This window comes from Eupeodes corollae, chromosome 1, assembly GCF_945859685.1.
Source record: "Eupeodes corollae chromosome 1, idEupCoro1.1, whole genome shotgun sequence".
Lineage (NCBI taxonomy): Eukaryota > Metazoa > Arthropoda > Insecta > Diptera > Syrphidae > Eupeodes > Eupeodes corollae.
Genome location: NC_079147.1, coordinates 59,186,372 through 59,202,669, shown reverse-complemented (window position 1 = coordinate 59,202,669; position 16,298 = coordinate 59,186,372). Strand labels below are relative to the sequence as shown.

The following is a 16,298-nucleotide window of genomic DNA, read 5'->3' as shown; positions in this document are numbered from 1 at the left end:
CACCAACGTTACCAATTTTTAGTGCTTAAATGAAGGCCTTGGGAAACTAGAATTTTGAAAAAAAAAAAAACAAATTTTGTATATATGTATGCATGTATTGAATGGTTACCTAGGACTTTGAAAATGATCTATTTTAGTTTTGATCGGGATGAAATTTCGAGTGACTTGAAGAAGGCGGGGACTTCCATAGACTTTACCAATGACACTATTAAGGTGGTCATCTCAAGTGAGAGTGCGATTGAATACTACTCCTAGGTTTCTAGCAGTTCTAACATATTCAATGGTTTCGTCGTCAAATTTCAACCGGTTTAAACCCGATAGATCAAAGTTTTTGCGATAGATAGGGAGGGGTGTTGATTTGACAAAGTTAAGGCAGAGATCGTTCTTTTTTGACCACTGCAAAATGCGGAGCAGATCCTCGTTCATTAAACCTACGGCATCATTTTCAGCCCCAAAAGGTCGACTTATCAAGAAATGCACATCATCAGCATAAAGATGAATCATAGAATGTTTAGCAACTGGTGGTAACTCATTTATGTAAAGTGAAAAGAGGATTGGTCCAAGGATAGATCCCTGTGGAACTCCATTCCAAATATTTAGAAATGTGGACGAGCATCCATTGGCCACCACGCATTGTTGCCTTCCGCTCAGATACTAAAGAACAAGCTCACATTACTCTAAGGAAAACCCAAAGTTAATTTGCAACTTTCTACAAAGAATTGAGTGGTTAACAGAATCAAAAGCCTTTGAATAATCTAACAGTGTTAGCAATGGAACATGATCACTGTCCATTGCCATTCTTATTTCATCAGCTACAAAAAGTAAGGTTGATTTGCCTAAAAGGTTGTTGATTGTAAGATTTGGATATGCTCAGAATAGTTTTTTAAAACACCTTCGAATGAAACGGAAGAATGGCAATCGGCTTAAATTCTGTAGCAGTACCTGTTTTCTTTTTTAGTAGAGGAATAATCTTAGCCTTCTTCCATTCTAAAGGAAACTCGGAAGTAGTCAATATGCTGTTAAATATGTAGGTTATATACGTAGCAGTAGTCTCAAGAGCTTAGATTTGATCGATATTATTGTCTCAACAATGTCTTCCTCTTGTATTCTTATAAAACTCAGAGAGCTGTTAATAGCAGTTGGTTCCTCCTCAGTAAGGGAATGAACGGGTGAAGCAACGTTTAAGGGCATGGACGTAAACTTTTTGTTGAGTGCATCACAATCGACGTCACCAACAGGCTTTGCCAATACCGATTTCGCGCAGGTTTTTCCATAATTTGTTGCCAGAGGTTAAAGACCCAAGTTTTTTTTATAATAAAGTCTTTTTGCCGTTCTGACCATTACGACAACTTGATTACGCAGTCTGCAATACAATTTGTGGAAGTGTTCCAATTTGTAGCGTCTCCATTGACTGCAGGCGACATCTCTTCGTGCTATCAGAGCAGAAATGTCGCTATTCAGCCAAGGTGGACCCGTATGCCTAGAGAGAAAGATTTGAATAGGAACATGCCTCTCAAAAAGCTGATTGACGATGTACCAAAAGGTTCTTACCTGAAAAAAGTTTAGTACTCGGTTTTTGAATATTATTATTAAAGGAATACCAAAAGTATTCATCAGTTTCTACTAATCAAAGCTTGGATCTGGACGGACTCAAAACTCTCAATTTTCAATCGATTGACTCGAAATTTTAAATAAAGGTTACAGTCGACTCTTTAACGTTTGGTGGCCGAATTTGAGACGACCTGTTCAGCAACAATCAGCCAACACCTGTACGTTCAAGTATCGAAAGATCGGCCAAAAAGATCGCTGCGGTCCGTCAAAGTGTACAGCAGGATTCCGAGGCAGTCGTGCACAAGAACTCGGCCTTTTGCAGACTTTAGTTTGCAAATTTTGCGTTGGCCTTACACTCGTAGAAGATCCAACTTAACAAGGAGCTCAAAGCTCATGAGGATAGAAAACGCAGTTTGTTCGCTGACTGGGCTTCGAATCGTTTGGAAGAGGACCCCAGTTTTGGCCGGAGAATCATCTTTACTGACGAGGGGCATTTTTGAATAATTGGTTGTGTTGACAAGCAAAATTGTCGTAAATGGATCCACACCAACCCACGTGAGGTCTACCAAGTAATAACTCATCCTCAAAAAGTTACCATTTGTTGTGGATTTTGGGCCGGCAGCTTTTTTGAAAACGACGTTAGTGAGGCAGTCACCGTCAACAACGATCGCTACATAACAATGATAACTAATTTTGTATGGACCAAATTAAACCATATCGACCTAGACGACATGTGGTTCCAGTAGGTCGGCCGGCGCTACGTGATACACAGCAAACGCAACCATTGACATTTTGCTTGAACGAATTGAGGGTAAGATTATCTCTCGCAGCTGTTATGTGGATTTGCCACCAAGGTCTGCGATTTGACCCCGCTAGACTTTTTCCTGTGGGGTTTCTTAAATTCACATGTCCGTGCAAATAAACCACAATAACCCGGTGTCCTAAAGGTGAACATGAAGAGTCATTGAAAATTGGACCACTCGGATCCGTGCTACCGTAGAAAGCCCAGGTGGGCATTTGGATGGTGTCATATTCCACACTTAACAACTTAACTAATATAAATTAATAATTCGTTGAAAAATCTAAATTTGAATAATAATAAAAAATATAAAATATTGGGAATCAAAAAAAGTGCACAAACTATTTCTTTTCAAAAGTTAGTTTCCCAATATTTCACATTTTTTGTGACGAGTTCTTTTTGCAAGTTATGGGCGATCTCAACATGATCTTCGGAGTTAATTTTAATTAAAGTTAAAGTTAATTGGCGATCTCAAGTTTTCGTGGAAGTTGTGAACGCAGACCATCTCATAATTCATCGGAAGAAAAATAGAATACTGGTAATCGATGACTAATGTAAAAATCTTTCAATCTTCTTGTTGAATTCCAAGATCGCAAATTTGTCCCTTTTCAGAAAAATTTACCAACGCAAAGCTTTGATGTTTGGGAATAAAAAAGCACGAAAACGAAATAGAAAAAGGACCAAACCACGGGGTTGACAGGTCCCCAAAAGGCTTCAATGCACTTTATACTCAAGAACATACTTAAGCTCCGTTTGAGACCACTTTTTTAAGCTTAGTTGCCGATACCATCTAAATTCTGGCAAGATTCTTGTAGAACACACTGTTGCACCATCATCATCTTCATGGTCACCACCATCACCAATCATTTCTCTCAACCCAATTATCCCTTATAGTCTTGTTTCTCTACTTCTTCCTCTTTTTCTTCTATAAGCTTGAGTAGTTTATTTAAGAGTTTTCAGCAAACAAATTACAGTGTAAATACATGCAGTTGGAAGATATCCAAAATTGATACCTGTTGGGTCCTTCTGTTCCACATCTTACCAAAAAATATTGCCTTAAAATTTATTTATTCCACCTCAAATTTATTCTCGTTTGGCAGGCGGTAATTATACATGCATCTTGCTTTTTATATTTGATAGATTGGTTGAACGAATGAAACACAGCGCCGCAATCGTTGAAACAAGAGCACATTTAAAAAAAGCCGTAGCTAAATAAATATTACATTGTTTTAAGGGGGTAATTATTGTTAGCAATTTATTTTCTTTTACCACCGGAAAGTTTAAATATTAAAGCCCTGACATCAACCTTCATAAAACCATGTGTGAGTTTAAGGAGTGATAATAATAAAAGGTAGTTTCTCTCACTTCAACTTAGGGGCTTTATGCACCCCTCTTTATTAAATTCTTATCTCGGAGGTGAATTTAGTAAAAGAGAGAGATTTAAGGACATCCTTGTTTTAACGACGAACCAAGGACGACGTCCAAATTCCCGTGACCTACACCCCCTTCTTTCCCCTCTTCAGAACCAGCTACCGCCTTGGCCATCAACCACCACAAACTATTGCCATCTCCCAGAAAATATATATTTTTCTGTGCAAAATGGATGATTTATGTCTCAAAACCTCTTGACGAAGAATCATCTTCAACCTACTCACATGAATTTTTTGTTTGAGGATGAGGTTGTTTGGGATGCAATGCAATGGATATGAGGCAAAGTGATGCCGATTATACACCGCGACGCGACGGGATTAATGAGTGTGTGATTTAAGTGAGATGTTTCAAGTTGACCATCACGACATCATATACCTACAAGACTTAGGGTGGCAGCGGCGGTGGATAAATTTTGTGCGGGTTTGTTTGGTTGGAAGCAAAATAAGGTGATTCCTAGTCGTTCATCATAAAACGCATATTATGTACGCATACATTTGTACACATCGAGCGGAATATAAATATAATTAGTCGCAATTAATATTTAGATGATGAATTGGGTCTGTTTCCGCCTGCGTAATCATTTATATTGTGTCCGTCCAATGCTTGGTTGGCCATCAGGCCATCCCTGTTTGGCTGAGCTGACACATACACAATACACACAATTGCGTGTCATTAAGGTAACATTTTTCCATTCTAATGATTATCCTTGGTGTTTTCTGTTTTCGTCCTGTTTCATATTCAGAAGGATATTTTTTATTTTATTTCTCCTTCTTGTCTCTTCTGTTTTCTATGTTTCCTTGAAATGAAATTCTGAAGAATAAAAAAGGAAAAGGTGGCTGAATGATGAATTTGATCCAACACAATAGACACGCAGGAATGGTTGTTGTGTCATGTCATGACTATGTAAATTTACATTGTAGGTAAATATTCGAGTGTAAACGTCTGCCACCGCAATCTCACCCCCAACCGCAGCACCCTTACTCAGTTTGATGCGTTCATCATCTCGCATATTATGGTTGGTTTGGTAGGTATTTAGATAAGATATCAAATACGGATATCTTATCTTATTTAGGGATAGGTTTGTTTTTTAAATAAATTTCACCACGCGCAATGTGTTCTTTTCTTTTATGCTTCGCTTGAACGTAGAAATTTCATTTAACTAACAAAAAAAGAAGATGGAAATATGTTAAATCTGTCTATTTTCAGCTAAGGGGAGCGCGTATAACGCATAGATTTAGATTCTTTATTTACGTAGATAAAAGATATATTTCTAAAAACAAGACATCCTAACAGGGATGTAGGAAAAATTAATTCAAGTGGGTACCTACGCCACGTAACAATTTAATTTTTCTTTTGATTCTATTGGAATTGCTATTTCTTTTTTTTTTCAAATTGTTTTTGAGGCATTTTATTGATTTTTGCTTTGTTTATAGAAAAAGCCAGGAAAGATTGAACTTTGTCAAGAACGAAAACATTCCAATATATGAGGAATTTCTTGAAATGTAAAATTCAAGTGCATAAGAACAGAGTTTGTAATTCGATATATTTATCTGTAGAAGATAACTACTAATAATCCTTTACTTATTGAATAAGTGACATGAATAATGTCAATTTACTGCGTGGTTTGCTTTTGACAAAAAATTAAAGAGGTAAGGTCAGGCTTATCGAAACAAAGTAATTAAAATCAGTCAGTAGCGATTTTGCCAAAAAAGCCTCAAGAATGTCATTTGCCAAGGGACAATGTCAGGTGATAAGGAACTGGTGAAGAAAAGTTTACAAGGATAAGGCAAGGTGCTCAGCTACCCTACCGACTACCATATCCGAAACTGAGAGCCCACATGGACTTAATCCGATCAAGGACAAAATGGTTCATCGAAGAAAGAAGAATAAGGGAGGTAACACTGATCCCGACTTCAAACTAATCGAGAATGCTAAAAGAGCCGTGCGTGCACATGGCAAAATTACATAAAAAAAACTCCATTCCCGGAGGGTGATTGCGACGAAAAGCTGATTAGCCGCATAAAGCCTCAGGATAGGAGCAAGAAAAAATCATCTTGCCAAACCCCAAAGACCAGTTACCCCCAAGTGCTGCGGGTATTGGACCGAATTCGCTTAAGAGTCGATAATGCTGATCCAATAGTGATAGTGGACTCCCCTTCTAGTAACAGCAAACAAAAGACCCAAGACTACCAACAATTCGGACACGTTAGCTGAGCTGATTAAAGAGATCCTTCAGATTATACTTATCAACAAGGGAATCCCATTTAAAATGCTGAGTTAGAAGCAGTGTTTTAAAGTGAACAAAAATCTACTCGACCGTTTTAGCGATGAAGAACTGCCTAACTTGTAGTGATGCGTATACCCTAAACTGGTTGAGGAGCAATGTCTTTGAAATAAGCGACGTAATAGAAGGTGAAATTTCAATGGTTTCTTTTAAAATTGACCATACTCTACTAGACCCAGCGGCCAAATCAATATCACGGGCCCCCAAATGACGAAAGAAGATTGGAGAGCTTTTTAAAAAGACTTTTAATAAACTCTGACTTTTTTAATGTGGACTGGAAAGTCATGAAAATGGAAGAGCCCGCTGAAAGAGGGTAAGAGGCCATTGTAATGTTGAATTACAAGACTATGACCCTGCTTCCATCTAGAGGGTTAAAATTGTGTATTGAAGTAAATGTAAGGCCCTCAACGGCTGTCAAAATAAGAAAATTGATGAAAGTGCTAGAAGTAAATTTAGAGAATTTACAGAAAATTGGCCTCTGTTACCTTATCCTCATTTCTGTCAAAGGGTAACTTATTCAAGATTTATTTACAAATATTGTGTAAGTAAAGGATCCACAAAAGGTAACTATCGTTCACGTGTTATTACAGTTGAAGTATTAGAAGAGGAGGTGCCGGCCAGTGCACTCTGGTATTAGATGTAGGATATGTTAAAGCATTCCACATTCGCGAAGTACTGCTAAAGAATAAGTCTCTGGACTAGAAAGTACAACCGAAGCCGAGCTAAATGGACACTCTTGGAGTTAAAAGTTTTTGGCTGAATCTTTTAACTACAGGTGGCATTATTTTTGAAAACATCGCTTATGTGTTGTTCTAGAATTTCACGTTCTTCATTTTTTAATGCAAGTTTCACTCAATAGATAGCACTAAGTTTTAGAATTTACAATGCATTTCTTATCTGGTTTAATTCCTTTTTTCATTATCCCTCATTTTTTTAATCAAAATCTATTTTTGAAAAATTAAGATAAAATTAAAAATGTTGAAGCATGAGAGCTCAAATATTCATACGACCTTTAATAAACTAAGAATGTTTGCTTTTGGGAGGTTTGAATCTTCATTTCCATGTAAACTTTAAAACTGCCCTCTTTGAACGAAAGAATTCAGTCCATTGTGTATATTATTAATTACTTCAATTTAAAGATCACATTCAATCATTTCACTTTAAGACCGAACATTTTCCAATTACTAGCAAACCACCAGGAGCTTAGGGATTCGCAACTCTAAACTTTTTGTGTGTGCAAGTGATGTTAGGAATGTGGGGAACTTACAGTCACGTTGCTGAAACCGAAGGGCTGATTTCAGAAACACTTTTCATAACAAGAATTACTCTTGATGGATTTTTCATTTACTATTTTTTCAATAATTATTTGTTCAGAAACGGTATCTAATCTTTGTATTCATTTCTTTGTAATTATTTTTTGATAGTTATCAGTTAAGTTTTTCAAATTTTAAAAATTACATTTGCATTATAGTCTATCTGGAATTTAAAAACTCGACTGTTAAAGTAGCTTTAACAGTCAGAGAAAGGCTGATGGTAGAGCTGATTTTGCAAGCGAATTGATTGGTGGGAGAACTACAAGTTTTTGATTGTATTCTCAGAAACAAGAGCACACATAATTTTGTCTTTTGTAGTAGACCATTAAAATTATGTTTAAATGTTTGGATTTATAATTTTAATGTTTTTGAATGATTTTGTCCAATCTGTCGTATAAAAGCTGATTCTAGTGGCAACAAATTATATTTTTTGATTACGTTGATCACTGTACACAAATATTTTAAATATATTCTTTCATCCACAAAAGGAACTTCAAAGAAAATTACTCACTTTTGGACTCTTATAAAATCGATCACTCACCTGAAAAATAAAATAAAAAATATAAATTATTTATTTATTAACTAAACTTAGTTACAAATGTAAAAAAATATTTATAAAATAATTAAAATACTAAACAATCTTCTGCTTAATGCAGGCACTGAGAATGCCACATTCTAGAGTGCTTCATCACTACTTTATGCGATGCACCATATTGTTTAACAAGTGAATAAATCAATTATGTCTTGGTGCTCTATTTTCATTTAAATAAAGTCGAAAGAATTTTTAATTATTACAACTAGGTTGGTTTGGTATAAGATAACAAAAGAAATTAAATAATATAAAATTCAAAATTTATAATGTTAAAACAAATTGCTTCTAATTTGTACTGCATCGTCAAGCTATCATTGTAAGTGGGATTACCTAAATTTAAATAAAGATAAAATTAAGAAAAAAATACATAGCTACTGTCAAAAAAATTTTAAAGAAATTATTAGAATCTGACAATGAAGGAATTGAACAATTCTCGAAATGAAAGTGATGTCAGCGATGAAGATTGTCAAGGAAAAGAAAATTAAAACAAAACACTGCTTATAACATCTGATGCTTAATCAATTTTTGTTTCAGATTGCTTCAATATTTTAACAACAATATTTTACTCAGAAGGTTTAGTAATGTAGAAAATATTGATGGTCAGAAAAAACGGCTTCGCTTGCAAACAGAAAAGAACTGTTTTGAATGTTATTTATTCATTTGGAACAAGATTGGACACTAAGAAAGAACAAGTTGTGCTAAACAAAGCGGAGAAAAAAAAGTCAACTTTACATCTGACCAGTTTCAAAGCCTTTAAACACAAGTCATACGGAATCGAACATCACACGATTGCACCTGGAACAAAAAGAACGAATTGGCCATTCGTTTAAAAATAAATTGGCACCGTGGCAAAACTTTCAAGAACTGGTGTGGAAGTTCATATTAAGTTGACAAGCTTTGTTATCCGAGTTTAACTGGCCCTAAATATTAAAATCAACAAACCCAAACGGAATTTTACCACTTCAAATAATAACTGGACGAACTACTGAGATCAGTGCTTTGTTGTCAAACTTTAATTATTGATTTTGAGTACGATGACGCAGATGATTTACGTGAATCAGCTGATATTTGTTTTCATATAAAGGGTGATTTTTTTGAGGTTAGGATTTTCATGCATTAGTATTTGACAAATCTCGCGGGATTTCAGACATGGTGTCAAAGAGAAAGATGCTCAGTATGCTTTGACATTTCATCATGAATAGACTTACTAACGAGCAACGCTTGCAAATCATTAAATTTTATTACCAAAATCAGTGTTCGGTTCGAAATGTGTTTCGCGCTTTACGTCCGATTTATGTTCTACATAATCGACCAAGTGAGCAAACTATTAATGCGATTGTGACCAAGTTTCGCACTCAGTTTACTTTATTGGACATTAAACCAACCACACGAATGCGTACAGTGCGTACAGAAGAGAATATTGCGTCTGTTTCTGAGAGTGTTGCTGAAGACCGTGAAATGTCGATTCGTCGCCGTTCGCAGCAATTGGGTTTGTGTTATTCGACCACATGGAAGATTTTACGCAAAGATCTTGGTGTAAAACCGTATAAAATACAGCTCGTGCAAGAACTGAAGCCGAACGATCTGCCACAACGTCGAATTTTCAGTGAATGGGCCCTAGAGAGTTGGCAGAAAATCCGCTTTTTTATCGACAAATTTTGTTCAGCGATGAGGCTCATTTCTGGTTGAATGGCTACGTAAATAAGCAAAATTGCCGCATTTGGAGTCAAGTCTAAAGTCTACACAAATAAGCCAGCAACTATTCCAGCTTTGGAAGACAACATTTCCGAAGAAATTCGGGCTATTCCGGCCGAAATGCTCGAAAAAGTTACCCAAAATTGGACTTTCCGAATGGACCACCTAAGACACAGCCGCGGTCAACATTTAAATGAAATTATCTTCAAAAAGTAAATGTCATGGACCAATCTAACGTTTCAAATAAAGAATCGATGAGATTTTGCAAATTTTATGCGTTTTTTTTTTAAAGTTCTCAAGCTCTTAAAAAATTACCGTTTACATATGTACATACATACATACATAAATATATTAGTATAAATATGTCATTTTGTACATTGTTGAAAATTGAAAGTTGAAACCGCTTCAAAGACCTGTGGTAGAATCGGCTAAAGTGATAATTGACTATCATATTTTTGATAGTCAAATTTGACTATCATTTTCATTCCATTTGTGTAAGATGATTCAATGCAAACCAATTCGATTGAACAATTTCAGGTTTTAATTGTCACAGTTCATTGTTGCTATGGTGAAATTTTAAAATGATTCCTATAAAATATGTAAATAAAAGTGTTTCAATAACAATCATACTTTTCTTGTGTTTTTTCGAATGTCGTAAGCTTCACATGAGTGTGCTTTTGCACCTAAGAAAGGTAACTAAAAGTAAGGACTCGGTAATAGGTAATTAATATTTTTGTGCTCCTTTAGAATTTTCACATCAAGTAAAATACATTTATTTATTAAAATTATCAATTTTTGCTTTCACCAAAATAGAATTCACTTCGAAGATCATTGAAAAACAATGCAACATTCCCCCTCCTCCAAGGTGATTTCTCCCACCTCACAAATCGATTTCACGTTTTCACGTTGATTGATACATTTTTTCGTCTTTATACCAACTTTTCTAACGAGAATCCCCTCTTACAGTGTTCATGGAATAAGAGCAAAATAGGTACAGGTAGGTAAAGAAGGTAAAACTAAAATACATCCTTCTGCCTCAATCCGTTTTATCTCTGAAACCCAAAAAAAAAGTACCTCATGCATTTTTAAATAAAGAGAAAAAAAACGCTTACTCTAGAGACGACTATCGTCGAGTAAGCCAGATAAGCCGTATAGAACAAAAGTAAACCACAAGCTCATCGGGATTATCATCATTTTGCGATTGTTGTGATGGCGGGCGGGCGGTGGGTTAGCTTGATGGAAGAGGTCCTGATGGCTCTGAAAGTTAATGGGAGGAGAAAAGGTCGAACAAAACAGCGCCATCCCAACGCTAGCGGCGGAAGTAGTTTCTATATATGGTCAATATTTACTTAATGGAAAACTTAAATAAATAATTACTAAAAATTGGGATTTAGATTCGAAATCCCAATTTCCCTCTAAACTCCTTACCATGCATCCATTGCCACCAAATTGAATGGTGTACTTTTTAGATTCAGTTGTAATGGGTACCTATTCTATACTCCTGCTTCCTCGTTTAACTCCACATATAATATAAGATACTATATTCGTTGGATAGCAAAAACATGACTCACCATCATTATAAATAATTAATTCTTTATTCGTTTTTCAAGCTCATTTATTCTAGTATTGAATTGAAATAACCTCTGAGTAAAAGAAGAAATGTATACTTTGGAGAATGAGGATAAGGAGGAAGATATTCGCGTTAGCAGTACATGTCCTGCTCCTGATGATGGTCTTCTGCCTTTTCTTTAACCAACCGACACAGAACCAAACAAACTTATGCAATAAAATGTAAAACCACTTAAAGCAACTTTGCAGCGCTGGATTCGCTTTACTCTTTTGCACTATTTTTGTGGTGTAACTTAAAGGGTAATGCAAGATTATGGGACCAGACAAGAATCACAATCGCAATGACAAGAAAATCATTTTTGTACCAAGAAATATTTTTAAGGAATATTCTAAGAAAATATTAAAATATAAATATAAATATAAATATAAATATAAATACAAATATAAATATAAATATAAATATAAATATAAATATAAATATAAATATAAATATAAATATAAATATAAATATAAATATAAATATAAATATAAATATAAATATAAATATAAATATAAATATAAATATAAATATAAATATAAATATAAATATAAATATAAATATAAATATAAATATAAATATAAATATAAATATAAATATAAATATAAATATAAATATAAATATAAATATAAATATAAATATAAATATAAATATAAATATAAATATAAATATAAATATAAATATAAATATAAATATAAATATAAATATAAATATAAATATAAATATAAATATAAATATAAATATAAATATAAATATAAATATAAATATAAATATAAATATAAATATAAATATAAATATAAATATAAATATAAATATAAATATAAATATAAAGGCTAATATAAATATAAATAAAAAAAACAACTGAACCAATTTAAATGAAATTTGGTATGGACATATTTTGATACCGAGAAAGGACATAGGCTACTTTTTACCGCGGGAAAATGACGCATTCCTATGGAAAAATTCAGGGGGGCCGATCGATTCTACGCCTTAACTGCTGAACAGATTTAAGTTTAAATTTTAAAGAATATTATTAACTCCACCTAAAACAACTCTTACCGGTTTTTTGAACTCTGTACAAGAGATGAGTTGGCAAGAACGCTTCATACGTCGAGATACCACTGTCAAATCCTGAGATGCCTTGGGCCAACCTCTTTTAATTATCTAAAATAGCTTAAAGATCAAGAATTTCAGCATTTCGAGAGACTTGTAAGGCCAGAGAGGGTTATTCGAAAACGACAACCAGTGGGAACTAACTCTAGAAGAGGCCGCAAAATGCAAATCTGCTCCAAAAGTCCCAGAGCTTTTTGCTTTATTAGTAGCAACATGTGGACTGTAAAATCCTCAACAATTGTTGGATAAGTTTAAAAATGATAACTCGGGTGATATTTTACACAGATGATGAGGTGTTTACTTTTGTAGAAGATCACGTTGTAAATATTACTGTGAAAGATTTGTCTGAATTCGGGATGACCAGACCACAGAAAATTTGGGAAGTAAGCAGTGATTTAGTTCGAGAATTAAATTATGATTCCGTCGATCTAGAGTAGAGAATAACAGAGGATATTCTTATTTTACATTTAGAACAAAATATAGTTTTTGACAAAGTTTACACAAAAACTTACAGCGGAGAAGGTGGTTTGCTATTTTGAGATGCTCTAGGAGGAACAGGCAAACATTTTCTTTTGAACTTATTGTTAGCTTAAATTCGGAAAATCAATGGAATTGTTTTAGCAATACCTTCGTCAGGAGTAGCAGTTACGCTGCTTAGTGGTTGACGGACAGCGCACTGGGTTCTGAAACTGCCATTGTACTAAGCTCATGAGGAAACTCCAGTATGTAATATCAGCAAAAGTAGTAAGCTTGGAAGAATGTTGCAACAGTGTAAATTGTTGGTTTGGTTTGAATGTAAAATGTCCCACAAAAAAGCAGTTGAGGCACTAGATCGTACACTGAAAGACACTGGGCTATCATGGGAGGGATGGTGGTTCTCTTAGCTGGCGACTTTAGACAGACCCTGCTGGTAATTACTAGAGGTACACCGGCAGACGAAATAAACGAATGTTTGAAAGCATCTGTGCTATGGCTACATGTAAAAAAGTTATGTTCAGTACAGCTACACAATGATTCTCAAGCAGGACGTTATGCCACTGCTCTTCTAAAAATCGGAGAAGATTATATGCCAATAGACTTAAACGGCTCGATTACGTTGAGTCATGAATTCTGTCAATTTGTCTGTAGCACAGATGAATCGGAAGTAGTTGTGAGAGAGTTCAATTTAAGCTCCAACTTAACAACTCGAGAACCTCTCAGTAGACAACGTTTAATACACCGTGCAAAAACATCATAGAGACATAGAGTTTCTTAATTCTTTGGAATTATCAGGGATGCCTTCTCACAAGTTGAGATTGAAGGTTGGTGTCCCAGTCCTGTAAATGAGAAATCTTAATGCACTAAAGTTAAGTAATGGTACACGGCTAAAGAATACCTTGGACGAAAAAAGCTATAATCAAGACTGGAATAGCAAAAGGAAAAAATGGTTTTAATTCACTTCATTCTTAAGTTTCCAACTTATTTGCTGCTTAAGTTTAAAACAGTGCATATTACTCTGAAAGTAGTATTTGCCACAATTCAAACATACATAAGTACAGACGCCAACATGTTCACCACACTCAAATATAGTATAACAAATGCAATAGCGTTCTGCTACATACAAATAACACACACAAGTGGCAACTGTCAATTTCACCATCGCACTTTACCGGATTTTGAACTTTAATTCTTAGAGTTCACCTCACGTATTGTGCAAGGAAGTTATTAGTAGTGGCCAAATTCAGTACTCTCGACACTCATGGTTAATAGCACTGTCAGTACATATTATATCGAAGTTGAGCTACTCTAGGATCATATAATTTCAACAGTCTAGTATTTTAGTCAAACAAGGGTTCGAATACTTATTTTTAACAAATCCGTTCCTTAAACTTTAATAAAGACAAAAACATTTTATTCGCGGCCCGAATTTACTTGCCGTTTTTTTTACTTAGATTTAACTTTATCTTTGCTCCTAATAAAGGGTGTCCCAAAATTAACGCAAGATTTGAATTTGCCGCCATTTGTGCAGTGAAGTGTTGGCAACCCTGAAAAAAAAGCAATTTGACAGCTAACAGTATACGGTTATTAAAAATGGAGCGTTACACGATAGAACAACGTGTCTTCATTATTAAAGAATATTTCAAAAATAGTGAAAGCTTGGCAGCTGCAGTTCGAAAATTTCATACAAAATATGGTCGGAATAGTGTTTTAACTTCGTCAACTGTGAAGAGATTAATTGAAAAATTCATGGAGACTGGATCCGTTGGAGACGCCAAACACACTAGTGAAAGCTTGGCAGCTGCAGTTCGAAAATTTCATACAAAATATGGTCGGAATAGTGTTTTAACTTCGTCAACTGTGAAGAGATTAATTGAAAAATTCATGGAGACTGGATCCGTTGGAGACGCCAAACACACTGCTCGTCCAAAAACAAGCCGTTCAAATGTGAATGTCGAAGCAGTGCGTGAGAGTGTTGCTGACAATCCAGGAACCTCAATTCGACGTTGTGGACAAGAATTGCAAATTTCAAGAACCTCTCTACAGCGTATACTCACCAAAGATCTGTGCCTTCATGCTTACAAAATTCAATTAACACAACAATTGAAGCCTAATGACCATGGACAGAGAAGAGAGTTCGTTGAATGAATTATTGAACATCAACAAATGGACATTGATTTTTCGAGCAAAATCATCCTAAGCGATGAAGCACATTTTCATCTTGATGGCTTTTTCAATCGCCAAAATTGCAGCATTTGGGGTTCGGAGAACCCACATGTGATTGTCGAAAAACAAATGCATCCACAACGCGTGACTGTATGGTGTGGATTTTGGGCTGGACGCATAATTGGGCCATATTCTTTTTATGGGGTTATTTGAAATCACAAGTCTATGTCAAGAAGCCCACAACCAAACGTGCATTAAAGGAGGAGATTCAACGCTGCATCAACGAAATTCAGCCACATTTATGCAGAATGGTCATTGAAAATTTCAACAAAAGAGTGCGCATGTGCATGCAAAGCCGTGGAGGCCATTTGCCCGATGTGTTATTCCATACATAACCCTATCCTATGTGCTTTACGAGTCAATAAAAATATAACTATCAAAAGACTAAAAACGGCGTTTTCTATTTAATTCAAATCTTGCGTTAATTTTGGGACACCCTTTATTTTGTCTTAATAAAAATTAACATCCATATCTAACTGATTAAATTTTAAAATCCGCCTTTTATTTACTTTGACTTTTCTTCTTCTTACTTTTCTGTGTTGCCAATTCAACGTTAGCTGTAGTCCCCGGACAGCACGAACGCGGTTGAGAAGACAGCAAAGCTGCTTACTTTTGTGTGGCTTGACTGAATGTCCCACAACTAAACTATCCCCCGACGACAAGAGCACCGTCACAAGTATAAATATAAATATAAAATTAAAAATATATAATAAAATTAATTCTAGAAATAAAACCAAATAAGAACATAAATGCATAGCTTTCAAGACCGACTGTAAGTTTATTGTTTACCTTCTTGCATAGTTGAAGAACTCTAATCCACCCGTTGAAATGAATTCACTATACGACCAGAATAAAGTCATTTGCAGAAACACCACCATTAAACTATTATGAGAGTTGGAATAAGTATGTGCACATGCATGTGGCACGTCATTTAATTTTTATTCTGTTGGCGTATCGCTATCGGATGGTGCTAGATACTTTTAGTATTATATTGGCCAAACCTATCATTTTATACACAAGATAGCTTCTTCCTTCCGGAAACTACATGAGCAAAGTACCTTTACGTTATAGACATCTTTCTATATGACAACACGGCTATGACGATGACAACGATGGATAATAGTTCCGACCTTTTTTTTTCTCCTCCCTCGGCCATTACAAGAAAAATGTGCTCAGAATAAAATAGTATTTAATGTCAATAAAGGTTGAAG

At 35.0% G+C, this 16,298-nt stretch overlaps 1 protein-coding gene across 5 annotated transcripts in view; it reads right to left on the bottom strand.

Annotated features, from left to right (window-relative positions):
• LOC129940273 (polypyrimidine tract-binding protein 3) overlaps positions 1-16,298 on the bottom strand; it is a 768,555-nt gene that overhangs the window by 433,885 nt on the left and 318,372 nt on the right. For 3 of the 5 annotated variants that reach the window (XM_056049404.1, XM_056049470.1, XM_056049679.1), the window contains one exon: positions 7,890-7,919. The exons of the other annotated variants lie outside the window; for them this stretch is intronic. In XM_056049404.1, coding sequence (XP_055905379.1) covers positions 7,890-7,919 — 30 coding nt within the window. The remainder of the gene's footprint in view (positions 1-7,889; positions 7,920-16,298) is intronic. 5 annotated transcript variants of the gene reach the window in all.